The 26,932-nt window shown below is 36.1% G+C and overlaps 4 protein-coding genes across 4 annotated transcripts in view; 3 read left to right on the top strand and 1 right to left on the bottom strand.

Moving 5' to 3' along the window:
- LOC144452716 (apolipoprotein(a)-like) overlaps nt 1–1,345 on the top strand; it is a 50,591-nt gene extending 49,246 nt beyond the window's left edge. The window contains exon 33 of the mRNA XM_078143861.1: nt 294–1,345. Within this exon, the coding sequence (XP_077999987.1) occupies nt 294–556 (263 nt within the window). The 3' untranslated portion in view covers nt 557–1,345. The remainder of the gene's footprint in view (nt 1–293) is intronic.
- Nucleotides 1,346–7,199: 5,854 nt separating this feature from the next.
- Nucleotides 7,200–11,735, top strand: LOC144453073 (uncharacterized). The gene is made up of 3 exons (XM_078144346.1): nt 7,200–7,328; nt 10,279–10,407; nt 11,119–11,735. Exons 2-3 carry the CDS (start codon nt 10,297–10,299, stop codon nt 11,323–11,325), a joined length of 318 nt encoding a protein of 105 aa, XP_078000472.1. The 5' UTR covers nt 7,200–7,328; nt 10,279–10,296; the 3' UTR covers nt 11,326–11,735.
- Nucleotides 11,736–15,342: 3,607 nt separating this feature from the next.
- On the top strand, nt 15,343–18,627 carry LOC144452715 (uncharacterized). The gene is made up of 4 exons (XM_078143860.1): nt 15,343–15,580; nt 16,184–16,497; nt 17,110–17,254; nt 18,458–18,627. Exons 1-4 carry the CDS (start codon nt 15,400–15,402, stop codon nt 18,625–18,627), a joined length of 810 nt encoding a protein of 269 aa, XP_077999986.1. The 5' UTR covers nt 15,343–15,399.
- Nucleotides 18,628–21,455: 2,828 nt separating this feature from the next.
- Nucleotides 21,456–26,384, bottom strand: LOC144452973 (uncharacterized). Its single transcript, XM_078144207.1, has 3 exons — nt 26,219–26,384; nt 23,395–23,470; nt 21,456–22,883 (listed from the first exon to the last, which is right to left on the bottom strand). The coding sequence occupies exons 2-3, from the start codon at nt 23,468–23,470 to the stop codon at nt 22,657–22,659; spliced, it is 303 nt and encodes a 100-aa protein (XP_078000333.1). The 5' UTR covers nt 26,219–26,384; the 3' UTR covers nt 21,456–22,656.
- Between the last annotated feature and the right edge of the window lie 548 nt (nt 26,385–26,932).

The raw sequence follows: 26,932 nt of genomic DNA, 5'->3' as shown, positions 1-26,932 counted from the left end.
AAATCATTATATAACCAAACTTTAACATGATGGTCGTAACTTGGGGTGGGTATTAAAGATCTTACATTGGTAGCCTTATGATGAGGATTCTGGTTGTGAATAACAAAATGTAATTCACCCAGACATGCGCAGTGAACGACAACTGCACTTTAAGTTGGACTGTGATATAAAATATAGGTTGAATTTAATTTCTTCAAACTATCATTCCCATAAAAAGGTACACTTGGATTCGATTCGCTACCTTTATCCTCGATCCAGACTAACAGTGACTTTTATGTATCATTCCAAACTAGATATAAATTGTTTCACTGACCAGAAGGCAACTGATTACAGCGGTACGATAGCTGTAACGAGGACAGGAAAAGAATGTCTGCGATGGACTTTACAGAAGCCGCATGCACATATTTACACACCAGACAAGTATCCAAATTCGGATCTTGGTACACACAATTTCTGTCGCAATCCCAGCAATTCTCCAACTGCATGGTGTTACACTACAGACCCACGTGTTCGTTGGGAGTACTGTGATGTTGAGGACTTCCGTTGTAGTGGTTAAAAACATACTCGTGTTTAGATTGAGTTGATAGCACAAGGTTGATAGCACGTGTGACTACTTCCTAAACACGTACACTGCCTATTCTGTGTTTTTTGTAGCTTGATTCCTATTGTAGATATGGACAGGTGTGGATATGATACACCAATGACAGGATACATCGGTTTACACGTCATCGACCTAGGATGTCATCGAATCGATGGCGTCACCAACCTATGACGTCACTGCACTGTGGCATCACCACACCTATTCATATCCAATATTTTTTTCTGGGATAGCTTAACTTCGTCAATATGTAATGAAAATATACAAAACATAGTGAAGTCTGTTGATATTAGTAACACTGCTACATAGGCAACCCATAATAAAAAAGTGTACAAGTGTCCCCCAACACTTCAACTCTCCTGGCCACAACATTGACCACGTGACTCTTACTGCTATCGGAAAAGGGATTCAAAAACCCAGATGTGTGAAAAGCCAAAGAGATTTTGTTTTTTATTGCAAGCCAAACTTGCCGAAGAGAAGTATTGTTTTAATGTGTTATACAATACTAAAAGTCATGTAAGTATGAATATACATGGTTATTCATTTACACCTAACATGACGTCACCACCACCCCCGCCCCTCCCCATGACGCAACAATGTATGTTCCCCGCCCTTTCACACTTATATATTATATACAACTGTATGTAAATTTTTACTGTCTCTGCTACACGTATTACAAATTAGAAGACGGGTGACTGCTGGGTTGTATTTTCCGCAATTGTCTTATTTTTATTTTTATTCAGATCCTGTCCAGCTTGTTTTTAACAGTGGTTAAAAAATTCGTTTCTAATTTTAATCGCAGACATTGCAGTAACTTTTCAATTTTAATTTATCTTTTGGATTTGTGCACCTGTGAAGAAGAGCCTGGAGCTCGAAACGTAGCACAATAAATATAGACCTCAATAAATTGATGGAATCTGGTCCTTCCTTTTCCCATAGGGGTATCATGTGGTCATCAGGTATAGGAGATCATGTAAACTGAACTATGCTTTATTTGTAGTTGATTTGACATTGTCTATGATTTGATTGACCCTCATAGCTATGTACCTTATTCAGTCATTTTTAACAAAATTTAAAATTGCTACTGTAACACTGTTCCTTCTGGGTAAATAAAGTTTAGTATCTATCTGACAGTCTCAGAGTATTTACAGTGGTATGCTGTTGTTTTTTTTGTATAAGACGTGGAATGTGTGATGTCATAGAACTGTGTGATCGGTAAAGGCAGGAATTTCAACCCGAGGAATACATTGGATAGTCGACTTTTCGGCACCTTCAAACCCAGTTTCAATTGTCCATCATTGATAAAACGACGTTCTGATCAGCAAAAATTGTCGACAAATGGTGCAATGGTTGTAGTAAGGTATTCTACATAAAAGACCAAATATTTTTTAGATTAAACGATTTTCGATTAGTTATAAATGAAATTCTAATTTGATATCCCAATATATATGTTGCTATGCGCAACTCATAAGGACTGGATGTGACTGACTGACTGACTGACTGACTGACTGACTGACTGATTGTCTGAATGAATGAATGAATGAATGAATGAATGAATGAATGAATGAATGAATGAATGAATGAAACAATTTATGTTGATATACCATGGTGACCGTTGCCAACCCCACCTATTGTAGTGTAATATTATGTTGACTACTTCGATCACACGTATCATGTATATTTAAAGTAAAGTTTACAAAATATGATGGTATCTCTTTGTACCCCTACGATAACAAACTGCTCTCTATATAACACTAGAGGACGTTCTCTTTTGTACTAGTCAGGTCAAATCAACATTGATACACTAAAACACGACACACCATATTATAAAAGATATGAAGCCTGCAGTTCATACAGCATGCAGTACAAAACTGCAGTTCAACAATGCAGAAAAACATAATACAAAAAAATAATTCTTTGGTTCCGGTTACCCGACCCAAACTAGTTTTTCATTGCCAACCCTAAACTTCAGTTTACTTTTTCGAGAAAAATATATTGAATTCACAAAAAATGGGAAGTCTCTCGAGAAATAGAGGATGCGGAAACTGACATCAATTTAAAAAGACAATATAAAACTGTTCTTTCAATCTGTTATGGCTACACATTTGATACGATGAAATAAATAACACAGAGACCATTTGGAAGACAATGGAAAACCTGACCTAGACACCAACATATAAAAAATATAATATAATATAATAAAAAAATCTACATACCCACCTATTCTAAAATTGAGCGTTATCGGAACCACACAATTTTTTATTAGGCCTCAAGTCAAATCAACATTGAAACTTCACACTATACAAAATGCTTCAATTTAGTTATCAGAAAAAAATGTGAACAAATTTGATATTCCGTCTGTAATATCATCGACTGCTACAACATAATCAGGTTCGATACCTTGTGAATAGAACTTTAATTTGTTAATTAACATATTTGATTACATATGTTCAAGTTTAGCTTTTTGTACCAATATATAAATGTTACTCTATATGTAAAAAAGGACAATGTAATTATATATGCAAACTTAAAACTTTGTGGTATACATTCTTTGTTAGCATTGAAAATTCATAAAGAATGCCTGACACTTGACAACTAACCCGTACATCGTAAGAACGTGTGGATAGATGTGACATTTATGAAAGGGATCATGATCCTATATTGACACTCGTAATAGATAATATTCTCATCAATTTACACAGGAAGGGAGGGGCTTATAGGGTTCTGTCTCCGATGAACGTCATAGCTTAGACCTGTGGAAACAGATCTGAACCCCAACCCTCGTATATTGGCCCTTCTTTCACGCTTAAATGGACCTGTTGTCGGTTCCAGAATGCATTGCGCGTCTCCACACACAATACCATGTATTCTGGACGAGCAGGCCTCGGGTGTTTGCACTCGTACTTTCACCTTGTACCTGACGTAGCCAAGGGTTGCCGGTAAACTTCCTCTCTATCAAAGTGTCATTGATGATTGAATTAATATATTCAATTGAATGTCATTGTGATCGTTGACATCCCTAACTATTGTAATGTAATCTATGGTCTACTTCCATCACACATATCATGTATATCTAAAATAAAATTTACAAAATATGATGGTATCTCTTTGTAATCCTTCACACAGATAAACAATAATCCCGAGAGGTTTCTATCATATTAGAAGTTGTGTTGCTTAAATTAATATGTTGTCTGTTCCAAAATGCATTGTGTGTCTCCACTTCGATCACACGTATCATGTATATTTTAAAGTAAAGTTTACAAGATATGATGGTATCTCTTTGTAACCCTGCAATAACAAACTGCTGTCTTTATAACATTAAGCGGACGTGTCTCTTTTGTACTAGTCAGGTCAAATCAACATTGATACACGAAAACACAGAACGACACACCACCTGTAGTTCATATACCACTGAAGTACAAAACTGAATATTAGTAGTTCGGCTTAACAAATACACTGCTATCTAGAACAGGGGTAGAATGCAAAAAAAAAGATATAGTGCAGTTCATTTTTGTTATAATTGAGGACAGAAAGTGACACGTGTAGAAGCCAAACCCAAGTCCCCTTAACACTAGTCAGTGAGCTAACGTCCCAACTGTTAGATACTGTGAATTGTTCCTGATGTGTACTTTCTTTCCTCCAGCTGGTGGTGAGATGCCAACTCATTTTTAAGATTTAATTTTCACCCTAAGAATCTGATAGATTCACAGGCTCCCAATAGTAAAGTTCCCTTCTTAATTTAAAAATCCCAAGTAAGTACCAATTTCTAATCTACATGGCTACTTTAATTGTTGTATCCATAGAAACGGTTATTTGGAATGGTTCCTTCATGGTTAATTCCTTACATATAAAAGCGACCTATATGATATCATTTTATGTTTCTGTCAGAAGACATGAAATACATGCTATACACAGTTGTCTTCAAACGACTGCTGTAATTCTATGAACGATTCGGCCATAACAAACGTTTTCACTCCTCATGGACAGTTTGTAACATTCTCAAAGATTCTGTGTACTATTGTTATGACGGACTCCAAATTACGCATGCGCCACCTCTTGTTAATAGGAATCATTCTATCATACGCACTTGTATACGTAGACTAACCCGAGTAACCTACTTTACTTAGTTAACTGGCATTTGACCTTTAACCCCAATTACATGTACGTACATCTGTCTATGGGGTTCAAATATTTAGAGAGAAAAAATTAATTGTGTCTGATATAACAGGCTGAGTCAACACAGTTCTATAAAAGAGTTTGTTGTCAACGTGTGTTTTGAAACCTCCAGGGAAAGTCTCTACAAACACAACGTACAAATATTTATCTTACTGTGAACAGATTTAATATGAAAGGCACAACTAACAAACACTCAAAGTTAATCTATATTGTCTGTATTAGGTTTCCTATAAACATGACTAGAATTCATCTCTATATAATCCTGTACTTAGGCCAAGTTGTCAGGTAGTCACTTTATTCAACTTTCTAGTGTAGTATACGGTAAATACACCTCTAGGTCGTACTTCAATCGACTAAATACACCTTTACTGTCAGTTCAGGCCTAACAAAAAAATGCGTGGTTCCATTTAGAATAGGTGGGCCAGGTAGATTTTTTATATTATTTTTTATACATATATTTTTTTTTTCATATGTGAGTGTCTAGTTCAGGTAGTTGTGTTTTCCGTTGTTTTCCATATGGTCTCTGTGTTATTACATTGGATTTTTCCCATCAGATGTACAGCCATTACAGATTGGAAGAACAGTTTTAAATTGTCTTTTTAAGTTGATGACAGTTTCCGCATCCACTATTTCTTGCGACATAATTTTCGCGATTTTTTTCTTGAATACTTAAAAAAAAGTTTAGGGTCGGCGTGAAAAACTAGGTGGGGTTGGGTAACCGGAACCAAACAATTATTTTCTTTAGGCCTCACTAAGTATACTTAGCTTGTATGAACTTTTTGGCTTGTTGGAAGGGGTACAGATGACAGTGGGGTACAACCAGACTAACGGTGATGGCAGTAGTGGTGGTGGTGGTGGTGGTGGTGGTGGTGGTGGTGGTGGTGGTGGTGGTGGTCAAGGTGTTGATAGTGGTCCCGAAGGTGGTGGTCGTGGTGGTGGTAGTGGTGGTCACGATGATATGGTGGTGTTGGTCAAAGATCGTTATTGTGGTAGTGATAGTGATGTTGGCAGTGTTATTATTTTCAACGTGTTGAAACGTTGCAACGTTAGTGATGTTGCCATAGTTTCTCCTGTATGAGTCGTATACTGTTAAAAAGTACACTTTTTGTCTACATATATTTACCTATCTCTGTCAGAATATGTGTATAGTCTGTTTTGTGTGCACTGAAATATATGTTTGCAAGCTTGTATGCTGAATGCCACTGTTGTCATACCTGGTGGATGTCTGTAAATACTCCGTTTCTCAGTCTAATACGTCACAGTATATATAAGTACATATATGGTTTAACACTATGTTGTCTGGTTTGTGTTTGTACAAGCTTCCAAATACAAATAATGGTAGTTTTATTTACTTTCAAATGTTTGATCACGTTTTTTAATTGTTTAGAAAGTACGATGTCTAGTAGCACTGTAGTGCCTAAGTAAGGACCATACCATTATTCTACAGGGAGCTACGGTGCATAAACAATGCGTGTTTATCAAGTTCTGATCACATTGTTTTCGTTACCTTTGATAATCACAAACAATTTTTTTACTGAAAAGAGACACACATGTTGCATGCACCTGAGAAGTCTACAAGACTATGACAATTAATGTGAAAAATATGTTCCTTCAAAAAATTGCCCATCGGGATCTGACATATTCCATTGATATAGTGTGTACCTTTTTTTCTCTAAAATGTGAAAGGCCCACTTGTGATTAGGACAAAAAAATAGTGTAAAAATAACCACTTTTCTGGCAGAGTTACGGAAAAAGTTGGTCTCTACCAAAAGAATAATCCTATGTAATCCTTAATGTCTTCACTGATAGGAGCACACTAATTCGAGATCCTAGGATTGAATTATGGGCATTTAAAAGTCATTAGACTTGAATTGTAGTCGCCATTTGAGTCATACTGAGCTATCTACCTACCGTAATTGTCTTCAAGTGATCTTTGTGGGTGTCATTTCAAATATAACTCAACAAATTCTGAATAAAACGAACATACACCTGCTGTCAACTCCGCAAGACAATAAAATGACGTTTTTCATAGTCATAACAAGAATCTCTTTCACTATCGTCTGCTCAATAGCCCGCCATTACTCACAATAAAACATAACCTTTCCTAACCCCACGTCTCAGTGGGGATTAATGGCCTCACATGTACTTATGTGTTCGGGCAAAGATTTTTTTTAGATCGTTAATGATGATGAGATACAAAAGAAAACCACATGTGTCCCGAATAGACGCGTATTATGCCTTGGAGCATAGATGGAGGCTTCGAGGGTATCTATACACAATAGCAGCTAACTTGAATACAAGCTGCAAGATACTCGAGTCACTGAAGCGGTTCGGTCATATCACACACTCCATCGATCACCTAGCACACCGAGTATTTGATCATTCAGTACACACTTTCTTGATTAAACAAACACTTCGACTACTTTTAGCGATAGTTGAGATCTTGGTCCGTTGATATACACCGTGTAAGCTAGCCTTGCAGCAGACAAGATTACCACACAGTCGCAGAGACAACTTGAAGTAGAGACAAGCTGTTATCCGTTGTCATCGAAAGGTAAGGTTTATATAAGTGGGGAATTGGAAATGTGTCGGTGTTTTCATCGACATTGTGCCGTGTGTAACAGGTATGCTGACTTACGAAACATGATTAAACACTGTGTATATAAAAAAAAACGAATTCTTACCACGTTTGGGGCTTGGATGTGTGCTATTCGAGCCTCGTATTATTACGGCATTTATCGGAATTTATAATTTTCAAAGATATCAATGATTAATTTAGTCTAAATTCTCATGTTGATAACAATTTCCTTTCGGAATTAACAAGTCACGTCTTGTTTAGTTAGGATATTTAGTGCTTCCGTGAGAATTCCGGTCGTCCGAATATCTCATGAAAGCCAAAAGAGTGAATAATTAGGCCGGTTCTGTCTATGTAAAAACAGTTCAATTAGTAATTTCTTGTTCCATTAGGTTTACTCTGACGACAAAAGCTGTCAGCGACAATGAATACCTTTAGCATTACTATTCCAATGTTTGTTTCTGCTACTACTCTCCACCATGTATGTTGTTCGACTTGCTTCAACACAAAAAGTAGCACCCGTTGACAAATGCTCACACATTGGTCACACGGGGCTTCTAATTATTAGTAATCCAGGTCCAAGTACGTTTAGCTATACGCTTTCTGTAACACAATGAACAAGACGGATCTGACAGTTAGTTGTTCACAGATCTGTTTTAAAATATATCACATCTCTTACTGTTAGGTACTCCAAAGCAAACCCAGGGTTACCGTTGTTTTTTATCAAATTTACATCGTAACTTCGGAGAGGTCAGGGATAATAGAGTTGTATCGATTTAAAGGTCAAGTAGAACTAACCTCTCTTTGACATATTTATGCTTCTCAATTGTTATGGTCCAATAACATTGTTAATTTTCTTGACAACCAACAACGGAATGTGACCCATGTGTTTGAGGTACACTCAAAAACATACACGTTTTTTAAGGGCCTGGTGCTGTTCTGTATGCATGGATAGACACACCTATTTCTAAATCTCACAATTAAATGTAAGAAGTGTGTTGTCTGCTGTCCTTCAAAGGTGTAACAATTGAAATCCTAGTGCAACGTACTATTTTGCGAGCTTCACATAAGGGTATTGTGTATGTATGTGTGTGTGTATCTGTATGTCTGTATATGCGTGTGTGTATGTATGTACATGTATGTATGTATGTATGTATGTATGTATGTACGTACGTACGTACGTATGTATGTATGTATGTATGTATGTATGTATGTATGTATGTATGTATGTATGTATGTATGTATGTTATACATGTATGTATGTATGTGTGTGTATTTATGTATGTATGTATGTATGTATGTATGTATGTATGTATGTATGTATGTATGTATGTATGTATGTATGTATGTATGTGCGTGCGCGCGCGTACGAGCGTTCACGTATTTATGCATATTAGATATGTTGCTAAGCATTAGGTAGAGAAGGAAATTGGTCTCTAGGCATAACATATAGCTAACTAGTCGATTGGTTCGTGGTTATACAAAATGTATATTTTGGTGAATGGACAACAGGGGTGTGTAGACACACAGGAATTGATTGGGGTTGAACATAAAATAAATAACCTGAATATCATGGTTGACATGTACCATATGTACATTAAATAGTTTCTTGTACGTATAGTATGTCGTGTTGTTGACTTATTGAATATGTTATCATTAAATTGTACAGACGTGTCACTCTGTGGTATTAATATAGTTATTGAATACATACTTATAGCCCAGATCGTGACTAGCCTTCAAAATTGCTAAAAACCTAATTGATTTTCAAATTTCTATGGCTTATTTTTTCTATAACAGCAATTATTCAAATCACCTTGCCTCGCGATCTACTCAACAATATTCACCAACATATATTGTGGATATTTGGCCGTTAATTTCCTTCACAGACAAAGCACCTACTCATGCATAGACAGTTTATCTACACGCTCCGTTGACTCGAGTTGATTATTCTCACTGATGTGATCATGATACACCGCACGTGTTATGGTTCTGTTTGTTAACTGTTGCCATGTTGATCAGAATTAACTATCTGTTTACTGAAGTACACAGTGGAACATTTCATATAAAAATGATTCACTTTTGTGTTGGATCAAAAGTTTTATACAACACATTGGATTACAGTCTTAAGATACAGAATTCGTGGTTAAGAAACCTACACATACATGACGTATCTTACAGTGGTTTAGAAGTCTGATAGGGCTGAACAACACAACATATCTTACAGTGGTTTAGAAGTCTGATAGGGCTGAACAACACAACATATCTTACAGTGGTTTAGAAGTCTGATAGGGCTGAACAACACGACATATCTTACAGTGGTTTAGAAGTCTGATAGGCTGAACAACACAACATATCTTACAGTGGTTTAGAAGTCTGATAGGACTGAACAACACGACATATCTTACAGTGATTTAGAAGTCTGATAGGGCTGAACAACACAGCATATCTTACAGTGGTTTAGAAGTCTGATAGGGCTGAACAACACAACATATCTTACAGTGGTTTAGAAGTCTGATAGGGCTGAAGAACATGACGTATCTTACAGTGGTTTAGAAGTCTGACAGGGCTGAACAACATGATGTATATCTTACAGTCTAATTGAATTACCAACACAGATGACAAAAATTAGGAAAAAAAACGATCAGATAAACTGTAACCAATACTGTACGTTTTTGAGACTATACGCAATGGACCTATTTTATCATAGTATACACTTTGAGTAATACCTCCTCACAAAACGACACAGTTAAAAAATATAGATTTTACATAAATTACAAACCACCTGACAAAACCAGTAAAAAAATATCGATTTTGCATAAATTACAGACGTTAACACTAGCAAATGACAGTGGTCTAAATATAATCAATAAATATAATATACATATACATATTTCGCTTATATTGTTATTATTTGATTACCATGCATTAGAATCTTACATCATACGTCATGTCTGAAGAGGTACAACCCTGTAAACATCCCAGATCACAGTTGTTTATAGAAGAACAGAGTGGTTGCTATGAGAAAACGACAACCATTAAATGCCAGGCTTGTAACCAAGTAAGTAGGAATAAAATAATTCCTGTTCCATTTGCATATTTTTTCTATGCAATATCATGAACTACTATATTTATTCATATGAGATAATACGAAACATTATAATGAGTCTATAAGTAAACAGATGGATAATCTTTCTATCAAACAATACTTTATGATGTAATTAAAACAGACAAGATTTTGTTAAAACTAATATAGCATAGTTTAAAAGGTTAGATCTTTTGACTACTAAGGTTAGAAGAGTAATTGTTTTCTCTCTCTCTTCTTCTTCCTTCCCTTTGGTTTGTTTGGGGGTTTTTTTGGGTTTTTTTGTATGTTCCTGTATGTGATTATACAAGTCATATCTTCTCTAATTTTTTAGTAGTGTATGTATTTTAATTTTTCTGCTAGTGCTGCTCCTAACATGCTTAGTTAGCCGATGATACAAAAGGGATTATATATATATATATATATATATATATATATATATATATATATATATATATATATATATATATATATATATATATATATATATATATATATATATATAGTTTTGGTAGTACTGGAACTCTTTCTTGGTTGTAACTCGGAGTTTCACGCATTGTGCGATCATCAGACAATATATATATATATATATATATATATATATATATATATATATATATATATATATATATATATATATATATATATATATATATATATATAATTTGTGCTAATTTCTAATTACAGGCAGTGTATGCATACAGTCGTCGAGAAGTACCGGGACAAAAGGCAGACGAAGACATTTACATCGGTGATGAAAAATGGTTTGAGAGTTCTCGAGGTTTTGATCACAAGAAGGCAAAGAAGATGAATCTAAAAGTTGTGAAAGTCGAGAAGAAGGCTCTCGATGATGACGATGAAGACGATGAAATAGTTGTTGAAGACGACGATTGATAACACAGATACGTTGATGTGTTAGTTACCTGTGGTGTGTGTTAACATGTGGCAATCTGACAGTTCTGTCTATCTACGTCATAAAAAAGTGCGTTTACGTCATAACAAAGTGTGTTTACGTCATTATGTCTCAGCCTCACTTTAGATAGTAAGAATGATTAGCTATGTTCTTATTTCCTTCGACGAGGCTTACTAATGCGGAAACCTAGCTTTCAGCTAACTAAGAGACAAGAACTAATCGTAATTATAGTTTGATGGGGTTAATTGATATAATTGTAGCATTGCCACTGTTATACTAATCTTATCAACCTAGCTGTCATCTGGATAGTGTAAACATTGGAAGTCTCAAAACAGTAAAATGTAAGTATATGGAACTAGCATTCATAAAGTAGCCCTACTGTAGTCACGGTTATCCAGCCTCTCGCCGCTGAGGGCTTTTCTACGAGACAACCCCAAACGAGAGTCTGGGGAAACCACGTTTTTTCAACTACCCCGCGCTGGGGTGACACAGTACATTTCTTAAGTTTGTTATAGTTTCCTGCGCGGGCGAGTTGGAATCTCGTTTCACCAGACTTTCGTTTGGGTGGTCTCGTAAAAGAGCCCCAGCAGCGAGAGGTGGGTAACCAAGACTAGCCCTACTGTAGATAAAACTAAACCGACGTTCATTCAATCCCAGCTTACATCAACATTTCGCAACAATATATAGTTTCAGTTTGTGTCTATCTTAGTGAGTTGAAAGCTCAGTATCCACTGTCGTAAGGTACAAAGTCCATTTTTATCATATCTGTACCTATTTTATCTTATGTTTCTGTAATTTGCATTCTTTGAACAAAGTATATTCTAACAATTTTACGCTCGTTTGGTCCTTTAATAAATTATTACAAGTATTCGTTTCAAAATAAATTTGCGTCATAACTAATATGTTCATTTATTTGTTTGTTTGTTTGTTTGTTTGTTTGTTTATTTGTTTGCCCTAATAATACATTTCCCCATATGATAATTACCATTATTGTTCTCAAGTAAGGCTTAGTGGGTCATATTGAAATGATATGCCTTTAAGAATTTTTCTTCATTTTTTATACTGTAAATTTATAAGTCATTTAGAATTTCACAATTTCACATGCAAAGGAAGAGACCGGACCCAGGCCAATACTCGAGACAAAAGATATTGTGTGTTTGATATTCTGCCACAAGCAAACACGCCTATCTATTTAAGAAAAAAATAACATAGAGGGCGCTATTTTCGGGTGGCGCTCAACATCCGCCTCCCCATCCCTCAATCCCTAAGTGATTATCTGTTTTGTTTTTTATTTGTTTTTGATTTCTTTCCCCCTCTACGGCGACACTTAGCAGGCGTCCTCTTGCAGAGTATTATTTTTTAGTTGTTTTAGCTGGAAAACATGGTACATAAATTGTTGAATTCTGAAATTCAGATGATGACAACAATATCACCCGCTACACTGCTAATTTACATATCGATGATAATCCTAAAGTGTGTTATTAGCAAACTAAGATCATGAAGATAGACATAATCTAATTTATTGCGTGTTGTCATAAATAAGTGAATTATAGTTTATATATAACCTTGATATCAATGGAGTAAACATTAACACTGGATCATACAGACCCTACACTAAATTTCGTATGTGGTCTATGACTGAGTAAAGCAATGCGGTTGATTGGAAAATACTTACTATCACATCAAAAATTATAATTACTTCAAGTTCGTTGCTATATATCAACATATAATTTTACTAAGATTGCATTAGCGTTTAATTTGATTCCCTATATTTGATCTGCCATCGCCATTGGTAGTGACCCAAACAATGTGAACGTGTCACCTCTCAACATTGTCACCATGTATCAGGTGACCGATTGATATTATAAGAATCCGGACTCTTGGACTCGACTTGTAAGAGTGAAGTAGTAAACGGTGTGAATAAAGATTTGTACTGTATAGTTTAGTTTGAATAACTTTACATTTTCTGATCGTGAGCTATCAGTTACACCCTTGAAAACATTCATTACTGTTTCTATATCATAATAGCAAAGCACATGACAATGTGACCTACATTGTGGTGTTTGACCTTCAGTTGCGCTATATCACACTGCAAGCATCTATACATTGATGACCTCGTAACTGAGCATGCGTACATCTTTTATAACTCACCTTCAAGCTTCAAAGTTCAAAGCAGCAGCACACGGATACAGGTAAGGTTGTTTCATTCCTCTTGGGAAAGTGTGACAACATCGGTTGTTGATAGATGCGTGATCTATCAATACTTTGAACCGCTTCATAATCAAACTCGATAGGCTGCAGAGGGCCTTCTCTATATCGATTGCGTCTAACTGAGGCGCAAGACAATACCGTTCCATATACAAGTATAACTTGCTACAGCTGGACTCATGTTGTCTGGCACCCCATAGTAAGTTACTCTATTTTGCAACAGGCATAGTGCTTTACAAAAAGAGGCTGACCATCAGATGTACAAGTCATCACGTCACTGCCTCAAATTTTAATGTTTGTACCATCCTTTTGGTAACAGTTTTGTATTTACCATATCGTGATCTGAGCTGAGTGACTTATCGTTTTCAAACAGTACGCCTATATCCGATATCATAGTAATAACATGAATTTTAGCTAACGCTAGTAGGGATCTATGTACTCTTATCACGTCAAGGAAAGACCAACCCGGATAGCAACGAACTGTAAAGTTTGGACATCTCAGAGAGACCGTGGTTCATCATATTTATATATTTTCTCTTCTTTGTTGTTGATATTGTTGTTGTTGTTGTTGTTGTTGTTGTTGTTGTTGATATTGTTGCTGTTATTGTTGTCGTAGTTGTTGTTGTAGTTGTTGTTGTTGTTGATGATGATGATGATGATGATGAAGTTGTTGTTGTAGTAGTTTTTCAGTCATTCAACAAATTTATAATAATCAGTGACCGTGATTCTTTATATTTATTATTATCCCTTCTTTTGTTATTATTGTTGTTGTTTTTGTTGTTGATTTTTGTTGTTGTTGTTGTTGTTGTTGTTGTTGTTGTTGTTGTTTTTCAGTCGTTCATCAGTTATTCAACAAATTTATAATAATCACTGTGATATTTTCACTTTTAATTTGTCAAAGCAAAACAACTATACTGCCGGGTAAACGTCGACTAAGTCATCGGCCGCTAAATAAATGTGAACCGTCTCGTCTTTGCAAGGCCAAACCTCTGATATAATGAATGCAGTCTATGTGAACATGTTCTCTATTATATGCAATTACGTAATGCATATATATGTGGATAACATTTATAACAAGTTCTTGTATTCAAGCGACGTATAAAAGAGGGCATATTATTAGCATACCTGCTATCACAGACAAGTAAGGATTTCTTACTTATCTGTCCTTCTATAGTTCAAGTCAGCCTATCTCTGAAAACATGGCGGTATTACTATGTTATACCTCCATGTTGAAAAGATAGCCTTTCTACGTCGCAGGATTTGTGACAGCTGTATTCCTTCACTAGCCGATCGTAGTGGACTCGAAATCACTCAGATACGGCGATGTAGACTGGGGCTAATCAACAGAATGCATCGTAAATCACAGCACGGCGCCCTCAACGATTTGTTTTTAGATGTGTCTCAAAAGTAAAATAAGTTCTGGTTGAGAATGATTGTATGTTATGTACTTAAATCATGGATGTATTATTAGTAATACAGCCATGATTATCAAATTACAAAACATGTAGTTGGCCAAGAGCTTCAATGGTTACTAAGTAGGGCGCCAACAACGGTGAATCTTTCTTGGGGGTGGAAGGGATGGGTGGGCGGACGTAGGAGTAGAATGCTTTCTTAAATTTAAGTTAATTATTTCTCTGTCTTTCCTGGCATTTTACTCGTTTTCCTCTCCATTTTTTATAATTTCTCTCTCACACTTTCCTTTATCAAAATTTGATGGAAGAAGTAGTGAAACTTACCTGTGTTTCTTTATCATTCATCATCATTCCTTATTTTCCTCGGATCACCAGGGCAACTGACAACTGGACAGTGTTACACAAACTCTATCCTGGAAACTTCAAGATACCATAATGAATCCAGAGGGCGCAGAATCCTATTCAGCCTACAGGCTCCGATATGTCAACAAATCCGCTGATGACGTCACATCAAGGCTGTCATTCAAAGACACGGATACGCTGTTGGATGTTTGTTGTGGGTCAGGTGAACTCACCAAACGAGTGGTACAAAAATCAGGTGTGAGGTCAGCTACAGGTGAGAGGTCAACCGTGTTAGGTCATGAAAGAAACCGACAGATCGTGGTGATACATGAATTAAATATTAAATAATTACTGGTTATTCCTAAATATGTTTCTTCGTTCAGCTACGAAAAGTACGAGTGACCTAAGGAGTCTTGTCACTAGACGATTTGCGAATGACCTAAGGAGTCTTGTCACTAGACGATTTGCGAGTGACCTAAAGAGTCTTGTCACTAGACGATTTGCGACAATCTCTTAGATCACGAGTATTTTTTGGTGAGTAAAGAAAAATATTTGAGAATAATATGATACTATCGTGAATGTTCATGAACTCAGGGTTAGTACTTAGTAATGAAAATTTCTACTCCCAGAGTCAACTTGAAAAATTTCTTGGAAGCGAATCTCAATTTTTCGCTGACGTCTCGTCACATCGCCTTCTAAGAAATAGTTTGACTCTGTGAGTAGAAATGTCATTACTAAGTATAAATACATCTCTCCAAACATAATTCACGAAAGCGTGGGAAAATGTACATCATTTTCTTCTAATAAAATCTAACAGCTATATTTAATATCAAATACGTGAATGTTTTGACCAGGTTTTCTGTCTATTTCTTCTCAGCCTTTGACATCAACCCAAATATGATAAACATCGCTAAAACGAGGAACTGTGCTGACAACATTACTTATTTAGTTGGTAATGCTGGCAATGAAAGTTCATTTAAACCTGAATGGAAAAATTCGTTCGACAAAGCTCTGGCTTACTTCGCCTTGAATTGGATTGAAAATTGGCCTAGTACAGCTCAGTGGATATGCGAATCGATGAAACCTGGTGGAGAGTGTTTCCTCAACATCGAAGTCGATCAAAAACCACATTTCTTTAATATCATCAATGAATCAGTTTGTGAACTCCCACAGTGGCAGGAGTATCTACAGGTTGGTATCAAAATTCAAAATTCAAAGTCTTAACTAGGCCGCCACTGACCTTTGTTGACAATGTTTTACCCTTGAAAAGCTCAAAGGTCAAAGGTGAACCGTGACAGGACATTTATGTTCATCTAATAAATTAATACACAACACATGAACTCAGTGAACAAAGACCGCAGTTTACTATACACTGTGTTGCTCTCTTCCCTTGCGGCTGTTATAAATAAATTTGGCAAGGGCCAAGGTTTCATATTTTTTGTTTGATTTCATTATATTTTTGAAAGTAATTTGTGATAGCATTGGTTTTAAAGGTTGTGTGTGTGTGTGTGTGTGTGTGTATGTGTGTGTGTGTGTGTGTGTGTGTGTGTGTGTGTGGATGGATGGATGGATGGATGGACGGACGGACCGGTGGAAGGATGGTGGCTGGCTGGCTGGCTGGATTGGTGGGTGGGTAGGTGGGTGGGTGGGCGCATGGATGGATGCATGCACTTTGATTTATCAAAATTCGTGTTTAGTATTCTTACCTTGAAAATTAATTTATTAATCTATAAATTAAAAGTCGATTACGTCATGTGTATAAAAGTTTAGTTATTCTGTTATCTAACTTTTTTGTCTTATTAGGATTTTGTCTATAGTCACTATCCTTTACAAGGGAATGAAAATGATTTCGTCAGCGCTCTGATCAATGCCGGATTTATAGATGTGCAATGTGAGAGAGATAAAATTCTGTCATTCTATGTGTTTGACAATGACTCGCATTCAAAAGGTAAAGTCAATCTTTCCAATGAATTCTGTCAATGTTGGTGTACATCATTAGCTTTATCATGAATCACAATTACAGTTGAGATTTGATTCGGGAACTTGCAAACCCGCCATGTTGAATGTTGCATTATGGGAAATGTGACAATGAATACTAATCAATTAGTATTGTAAACAATAATGTTATATTGTTTGTAACCACAAATAATCAATTCATACTCACCCTGACCATTGTGGGAGGTTTATTTCATCGGTAGCTCCAGATTAGGTATTACGATAACTACAGATAATCCCACAGTCCTTTGCATCTGAGCATGCTCAGTCTGGATTGCAGGTTCCCTATTGGAGACATTGTAACACAGGAAAAATACAGGAACTGTAGAAACTAGCTGATCGTCCAAATACTAGGTATGGCGTACCTGTACATTCATGAGTTCGTGTCCTACCCTAGGAATCGCCTGACTCAGGTAGTCGCATAGGCTTGTAAATCATGATGCCGGTAGGGCGTATCATTTACAAGCTGTAGGATCTACTAGTCCTACCTCTGTCACTCCCTGTCCGATCACTCAAGCTACTTCAGAGACGCGTTGCTGTTGGCTATAAAGACGAACGACCTCCCACCAGCGACTCGGAGCATAAACTAAAGTATACAAACCTCTACATAAAGGTACAGACGAAAACGGCCAATTTAAATAATACTACAGTACAGGCAGGTGTACGTATAGAAATCCAGCCAATCAGAGCAGCACTTACATAAGCAGAGCAAATATAGGTGGTACTCAACAAGGTTTAGATAAATGTTGCATTCTTTAAGTTTGTTCTTTCTAGACTCGGACTATTTCGATATTCATTATATATTTTTATTTGCATCACCGCAGACATCCAAAATTACTATCTCTCACCTTATGTTGGATCAAGGAGTGTGGTTTTTGTTTAACACGTCAACATTTTTGAGAGAGAGTTTTGGTTAGTTGTTATAACCAATGCAAAATGACCAACTATGTTCATCAGCTTGGTAGATCAAATGATTTACAAAGGTTACAACACACAAGCAGTTCAAAATTTTTAGCATTGAGCTTTCGATCTGTCTTGGTCGATGATCCTCATCAGAATGACACATTTCATAGTTACAGCTGACCACTAGGTGGCGGTATGATCAGCTAGAAAACTTGATGTTAAACGGAATATTACTATATTTCCCTTCATACAGCATTCGTGAGAACCTTCTTGGATCAAATACAGAGTATTCCGGATCATTTGAAAGAAGATTTTTTAGAAGATGTGTTCCAGAAAGCAAAAACTAAGTGCGAGAAAACGGACGATGGAAAAGAAAAGTGGCCGCATACCGTGTTCACAGCTACAGCAAAGAAACCCTTGTAGAATATATACGAGGGAATAAACAAGACATGTAGAGTATGTAAAAGGCTGAATACCATGGCAACGATATCGGATTTGTGAAGTAACCTGTAAATATAGTTGCCTACTTTTATACGGATAAGACATTGAATAAACTGACTTTAATTTTGAAAAGGTTGTTTTGACGAAATAAAGAGTTCATAGCTAAGCTGATTGTGTTTTATGTGAAAATGTATGTATGTATGTATGTATGTATGTATGTATGTATGTATGTATGTATGTATGTATGTATGTATGTATCTATGTATGTAATACATGTATGTATGTATGTATGTATGTATGTATGTATGTATGTATGTATGTATGTATGTATGTATGTATGTATGTATGTATATGTAAACATGTCTATCAATAGCACAGTGCTGTTGCTAAGTGTTTGTGTAGGTGAGTTCATGCTCGATTTGTACATATCATGTCTTTATAGTGCCCGTACTTAATTCTCTGTGTCTCATCGTAACACCTTAAAAGTGAAAGTCGGTCAATCTGTTAAAAATAAAAATTTACAACAAATAATTTGACAAATATGTGTACATGTTGACGATACTTTCATTTCATAATCAGACTATAAAAGTCTAAATGACCACGAAATGACAATTAAATTCAGAAGAAAACCTAGAACCATTTGTTTGATTACAGTTCCCGAATTTCAGTAATAAACGATAATTTTCACTCACATACTAGTCTCGGTTACCCCGGTAGAATCTTGCCGTTGAGGGCCCCAGCTCAGGGTGGAGCCCTCAACGGCAGAAGTCTGGGTAACAAAGACTACAGCGACGCGTTCGCGTGGTCGCCATCGTAGTAACTGATGATGTTGTGATTGTGTTTTCTGATCTTGTCAATCAAAAAAAAAATTTTTGCCAGAATAAAAAAAATAGAGTCGGTTGGATTTTGAGAAACATATAATTAATTAAGCATGGTCGCCCCTATATGCAACCATGTACAAGTACGCAAATATGAAATAGGATTTTTTTAGCAAGATGTGATAATTTTTGTAGTATACTTTCAATTTAGACAGGTTGGCAGTAGAAACATGTTTGAGTGTATACTACGTACGTGCACAATGTTTATGCTTACCGATAGTGTACATAAACATCCTCGCTGACCAGCTACAGACTTCCACTTCATCAAACTATCGAGTACTTGCACCAATTGTGTTGTCTTTTACCACGCCTAGTGTCGCGTTGTCTGACGAGTACTTGAAGTTTAACCTTATGTTCTGTCTTTTACCACGTCTGACCAGTAATCCATGTGCTGCTTGATTTTTGCAGGATCAGAATTTCCTTTTCATTCTTGTTGAATTCTAGCATATCTAGATGATGATCACAAACGCGATCAATGTCGAATAACTGGAAACAGTTCTTGTTACATCCACAACCTTTACGATGATTTCTTTACTAGAAATATCAAAACTAGCAGCTTCAGTGTCATCAAGGCCAAATTCGTCTGCATTGTGCATATAATCCTCTACTAGCTCCTGTGAATTAAATTCAACAGAGTCATCGTCATCAGATGCATCACAGTGCGAATGTCTTCTTCAAGTTCACTCTCATACATCAGCGGCTGAAAAATCCGGCGCTACCGTTACCGCCACCACTGTCACTCTGAGCCCTGGGACCCTTCTAAACTTTCTTGAGAGTACAAGCCAAGTGTGTCTTGTAGTTCGAAGTCCACTCCAAAAAATCTGAAGCCATTACTTAGCTATACACGCTGCATAAAGTCAAATGCAGTCAGAGTAAACACCATCGACTTCACCACAACTTTACCAGCTTCAGATCCAAGGCTTCAGATGAACGACAACGTAAAAAATCCCAAATGGATTGACAGAAAACGAAAGGAGAAGAAAAATAATGGCTAGGTATGCAAACAGCAGGGTATTCAAAGATCCAAAATATAAATAACTTACGGATTTATGATACGACTACAATAAATACCCGTTCCTTGTACAATTGTAGCATCACTTGATTACGAAGAAATCAAACTGACCGCCATTTTTTTTCCGTGACCCAACGTGACCCTTTGTGCGTCGAAGCTCATTTGCATGACGATTTTAATTAGGTAGCTAGGTACCTTTTCGCGTGACGCGCTTCATATGGATACATATCAAGATAAATATTAAGCACGTGACCTCACTGTTATGCCAGGATTAGGCCTTCTGAAGCAGCTCGAAACGTCAATGCCAAAAACTTCGATACATACATTTCATGCATGCATGCATGCATGCATGCATGCATGCATGCATACATACATACATACATACATACATACATACATACATACATACACACACACACACACACACACACACACACACACACACACACATACACACACATACATACATACATACATACATACATACATATGCATATACATGTGTGTGCATATACATATATATTTATACTCAGTATATGTAAAATATCTATGCTGGAGTAAAAAGTGTTCAATACATATGTAGAGCGGTGTAAATAACACAGTATCAAACAAGGTACACAGGAGCCGCACGTTACACAGTGTTTCACGCTGCATGCTGTGATCATCAGACGATATATATATATATATATATATATATATATATATATATATATATATATATATATATATATATATATATATATATATATAACTTTACATTGAGGTTCTGTCTATGAATAATAAGGATTACTGTGTTATATACATATCAAAATTATCAATAAAGAGTTCTGCAAGTCATAACATGTACAAAGATAATTACTTCACTTTATTTAGATACAGGTAATCTCTCTTTCAGTTAATTATTACAAAGAAACTGTTGGTATAAAAAGTTTTTTAAAGGTCAAAGGTTAGAATAAATTTACAAGTGTTCGTATCGTATCAACTTTGTATGGGAATGTTTTACTTGACACGTGGTCATTATAGGCAAATTATTATTATTATACAGGTTCAAAAACTGATCCTTGAAAACTTGTAGTTTGAGTTTAAAATGTCTGGAACTCGAATGCTACTCTACAAAACCCTATAAAAATTTTACTGCTACTACTACTGCACACTTTCTAGCAAATAGCGAACGTTTCGCTCCATAAAGAGTATATACATCATATTCTTGAGTTTTGGGTTGAAATGAAACCATAGTAACGATGAAGAGGTAATAATTAAACTGTTATGAAGTTTTGGTGGAAAATTTCGAATTTTGATTTTGAACTGCAAAGAGAAACCCTGAGTAGAATATGGAATAAAGGTTCCCGTCCCAGTCATTACTGCGCATGCGTGGTGATTCAAGTTTTCACCGCGTTGAAATAGTTATACGATAATCACTCCTCACATATATCCTTTTCTAAGTCCTCGTCTTTCACTTTGTAAAATGTAACTCAAAAAATATATCCAGTAGCTAGACTAGGTGATAGGTGATTTTTACCTTCCACCGTATTCCCTGGATCGATGATAGCAGTTGTAGAAAAAGTCGCCTGGTATTTCACCAAATTTAACATCCAAGTTTCTGCCGACGATGACTCACAACACCGTACCATTGACATCAAGCTCCTACGTCAAATTTTACAATATCCCATAATATGTAAATATCGTTGTTACATAGAAATATCCTTTTGAATACTCAATTAATGATATGGACACCTTAGAAAAGTTGAAATCTGAAACGAACGCCCTAACTTAGTAATTATTGGAACCCCTGAATATAGTTGTCGAAACCCCATTTTTAAAGCTTTTTTTTTGTCTTTTTTTTCTGTTTTAGAATTTAACATGAATTACACCAGTCCCTTTACTAACTTAGAGGTACTGCTCTCACGACTTTAGTCGCGTATCATAATATAAATGTACGCTCAGTTCATCTTAGACTGGAAGCTCTGCGTTAAAATTATGTTTAAACGAAAGAAAAATTGTTAAACTGAGTAACTTTATATTCTCAAAAAAATAAGTCAACTGATCGCCACAGGCGGATCAGTGATCAGATTGTGATTTGCGCCCTCTGTTGACAATCCATGTTTCTTGATAGTCTTTTGTTTAGTAGGTTGCTGTATCTGGTGTGAATGCATAGTTATCGGCGTCTACTCTTTGTGATATCGTATAGGCTCGAACGGCAGCTTTGTTCTCGTGGAATGTATCATAATTTTCGAAGTCTTCATATTTGCGCATATACATGTCTCGAAACCACATACCAAGTCCGAGTATTGCCACTAGAGCAGCCACACAGCCTGCTGAAAGGGCTGCCACTCCTTCTTTAGTCATACCTGTAAGAACACAATTTCAAAAGTTTATCATAACATGCAAAAGAGACACTTTAAAATATTCCTCAAAATATCAACGAGTCGGAGATGTACATTGACAAAACAATTTACCCCTCTTTGTATTCGTATACGTACTAGGAAGATATTTGTCTGTTCAGAAAAAAACTACAAGTTGGATATTGTATACAAGTAATTACCGACTGAATGAAGAAAGAAAATTGATAGGATAGAATCATACGCTTTCAAAAGCGTTACTAGTTTATAGATTAACAACTGGAGTCTATATTGTTATTACCTTAATTAATATTATGATATGGAAATATGCTAATGATATGCAAATAAATATGTAAATTAGGGCGCCCCTTTATTTTTCAAAATTGTGGAGAACCCTGAAAACCTTTCAAAAGCAAGTAGTTTCAAGTTTTGTAGCCAACTGGGCATGCGCATTTGATGTTGTACAGTAAACCTGTTGTAAACTAGCAACATATTAAATGGTTTGATAACCTTAACTTACCTTCTGCAGCAGTCGGTAATATACTAGCACAAATTACTAACAACGACAAGGGTATCCTAAGATTTAAATTCGCCATCTGCAACCAAAAGAAAATAGATATTTAGTCAACGTTTTCAAGAAGACATAGACTGTATAATAATGAGATATATAGTGATCTTCGTAATAATTTTGTGAAATACTTTAAGACACAACTTTTTTGATGTAAAGACATGATTGCAATAAATTCCATGCATGTTTTATATATAGTAACACCTATCCCCTGGAAGTATAATGAATATTCTAGTTGTGAATGTTTATAACCTGAGATCATGGAAACGCCTGTGGAGACATCCCATTTTGATGTTGCAATTGAAAGTAGGTAATCGTTAACTTGAGTTAACGCCCTCAATGTACCAAACACTGTATTGTTTTCATTGCATTTATTATATGTAACTCAAGGTATGGAGCTATCTTGACGGTCATTGGTCAGAGCTATGTATCACATCTGTCACGAAATTCAATCTCTTTGGAAATAAAAGTTGTGTAACTTTTACCAGCAGATACTCGTTAAGGAATATCGTGTTTTTTTATTTTTTCATTGTTATTCGCTGCATGCTACTCGACTCTGCATATTACAACTTGGCAGTCAATGAATAAATAAATGTTAGCTTTCTGATACATTCAGTTCACTGTCAGTGCTAGCTCAATGTTATCATCTTAATTGCTTAGCGCCCTCACCGTGTAATCTACATAATAACAATGCATAAAATAATACAAATAACAAGTGAACTTATTTTAACAACTTTTCGTTTTTTAGATATGTGCTCCATGAAAGTGGAATAGGCTGTCATCATGACATGCACTCAGTTCTATGACTGGTAATTTTAGAGTCTTTTTATTGAATGATATTTTTGATTTTATTATACAGCGCTGAGTTATGTTTTAAATGGAGAGCGTTCTTTTGAAGAAGTAAATATTATTATTCATATTGTTCACACATTAATTTGTTGTAGTTTTAATTTTTTATTTGCATATTGAGTTAACCTCTATAAGTGCTGTCCAATTGTATCACTTATAATGTCTATTAGGAATGTTAAATAATTCTCGTCTGTGCTACAATAATAACTAGGTAGGCCCAGACGGAATTGTTTGAACACAGACAATGTAAACACTCAATCCTTGTCTGTGGTCTGAAGGACCCGGATGAAGGACTTGTATTACAGTACTTACAATGTACGTGTTATTCCAAGGCTAATCCCCAAAGCTTACGGAGGGCGTGGAAGTGAGATAGAGATAGATACAGACATATTGAGAGAAACAGAAAGAGGCAGAGACTTTCTGACCATAGATTGGTGACGGCCATTTATGGAGTTAGGTAAGAGTGCAGAATAGCGGACTGTACACTTTAGTATTCAACTTCAATGAAGCCATCATGGAAGTATCACCCACTTTATTCCACATTGAAGCTAGGTGCAAGATCAATAGTTCAATAAAGGATAAAAATGTTAAATTATTTAGGCCTCAGACGCCCACACATTTCTAACTTAATTGGTCAAAATTGATAATTGTTTCAGACAGAGCAATCAATTTTAAATAAGTCACTGTGTAGTAGTATATTGATGCAGTACTATGAATATAAAGCCAGTTTGTAGTGAGGGAAAATATCGTTTTTAATATCCCTTTAATTTGTTTCAGTACCAAATTACTATTGTAATAAAACTTTTTGCATTTCTCAATTTGATGATATTTTTAAAAATAAATATTTATGGATACAAAAAAGATGCCATGTTTTTATCCTAAATTCAACTACTAATGTCGCCTTGAAGTTGAGGAGGGACTCCCTAGCATAAATGTAATTACATGTACATTGTTTATAATGAATGGGCGTTGTGTCAGTCCCAACAAATTGTGTTTGAAAGATAATGGCCCCAGAGGAGCGCCGACAAGTGACAATTTGCGCCGGTCAATGAGCACGAAATTCAGTGAAATTATTTTGATAGATCTTGCCTTCCAGTATATCAGACGATGGATGTTTTAGGGGAGATCATGAGACCAATTTGATTGGTGGTCCGAGAGTATCGCAAACACAAAAGAACCTAACCAACGACTTCCAGAATATGACCCGACCTTGACCTCGTTAAGGTACGGAATACCTCTATTGTCAATTACAATACAAAAAATGCCTTTTTTTAACTTAGCCTCGACGGCAGTGATCAAGTGTTCAATACTTTTCGAGGTTGCTAAAAATAAAGGGAAGATTCCAGGTGATAGGTAAACAAGGTACTGTATGTGATAAAAACCATACATAGTATGGGTGGGGTGATTTCCATGCAAATGCCGTAAACAAAGGTATTCCGACACTCTGCGTATCAAATATTCACCATTTGCTTTGTTGCAACGATCCTGGGTATTTTTGTCTGCCTCTCTTAGGTAAAGGCCGTACCATGCTTAGTTCACATGTCTCTATACAGCGATATGATTGATTTGAAGTGAAATGGGGACAGAGAGACGTGTGTACTGTACACTGTACAATATGGCTTCTCAGTTTACGGTCACTGGCGAACGCAACGATGTGTGATTACCCATCCGGGAATATTAACCATGTACTCAAGTAACACACCCTATATATACTCTACACCGTACCCAATAATTTCGCGTTCGGGCAGCAAAGGTCTATTTCAACTAGCTTAAATGTCTGTGTGTCGAACCTTTTGGGCGACGGTTTACCGTTTTGTTTCTAACAGCTGATTCGAACACTATCAGATCAGAACTCATCATGCGTATAAATAACGCGCCACGCCAGACACTCTAAATGATCTAAAACAACGAAACCCTGTTCACCTACCTTAATAATTAGACCCAACCTTAACCCTTGTGGTATAAGGCACTTCAATTTGATGGGTGTACACCAATTGGCTTAAAAAACACAGCGAGTATTGGCCCACCGTTCACTTTCCTTTTTTGTGGCCCAGTTCTTTTCAGCCTGTGTCGTTATAATGTATGCGTATACTACGGGACAAACAGATCGTTGCAGGTATTGTTTGAAATGGAAATTAAACTCGACTCATTTGTTTATGAATGGCATTTGAATAAAAACGAACGGCGACTGAAGGCAAAGTGATTATACGTATTGGCACAGAAGTCGCTCCTATCAAAACAACGAATAAAAGTCAATGATATACCCACTTTGAAAATCAGACACGATACTCCATAATGCCACTCCGTCATTATATATATAGATATATTTATCAGTGGTGAACGTCAATGCATAAAGCTGTAAAAATAAATGTCAAAAGACCGTAAAACTTGTACGTTTCCTGTCAGACCTCTACTTACGACTTAGTGGTCTGAGGTTTCCTGTACGCTGGTACAGAAGAGCCCATAAACAGCGGACACCTGTTGATTTAAAACGCTACGTACGACCAGAATCATAATATCTACTTTCGGAATTTCTTGTCTTCCCTGAGTATTTTAACAGCATGTCTTGGTTTCACCATAGATCAGAGATCTACGGTTTCAATATAAACGAAAGATTCTATAAAATGGACACTTGAGGTAT

Source organism: Glandiceps talaboti, chromosome 23 (assembly GCF_964340395.1).
Source record: "Glandiceps talaboti chromosome 23, keGlaTala1.1, whole genome shotgun sequence".
Taxonomy (NCBI): Eukaryota; Metazoa; Hemichordata; class Enteropneusta; family Spengelidae; genus Glandiceps; species Glandiceps talaboti.
This window is presented reverse-complemented; position numbering and strand designations above follow the sequence as displayed.

What these genes read in the sequence shown, in the direction of transcription:
- LOC144453073 (XM_078144346.1), top strand. Translation starts at nt 10,297, where the DNA reads ATGTCTGAAGAGGTACAACCCTGTAAACATCCCAGATCACAGTTGTTT. An exon ending in AATGCCAGGCTTGTAACCAA is followed by an intron (nt 10,408 to 11,118) that starts GTAAGTAGGAAT and finishes TTCTAATTACAG; the next exon opens with GCAGTGTATGCATACAGTCG.
- LOC144452973 (XM_078144207.1), bottom strand. Translation starts at nt 23,470, where the DNA reads ATGGCGAATTTAAATCTTAGGATACCCTTGTCGTTGTTAGTAATTTGT. An exon ending in ATTACCGACTGCTGCAGAAG is followed by an intron (nt 22,884 to 23,394) that starts GTAAGTTAAGGT and finishes GTGTTCTTACAG; the next exon opens with GTATGACTAAAGAAGGAGTG.
- LOC144452715 (XM_078143860.1), top strand. Translation starts at nt 15,400, where the DNA reads ATGAATCCAGAGGGCGCAGAATCCTATTCAGCCTACAGGCTCCGATAT. An exon ending in AGTGGCAGGAGTATCTACAG is followed by an intron (nt 16,498 to 17,109) that starts GTTGGTATCAAA and finishes TTGTCTTATTAG; the next exon opens with GATTTTGTCTATAGTCACTA. An exon ending in CAATGACTCGCATTCAAAAG is followed by an intron (nt 17,255 to 18,457) that starts GTAAAGTCAATC and finishes CCCTTCATACAG; the next exon opens with CATTCGTGAGAACCTTCTTG.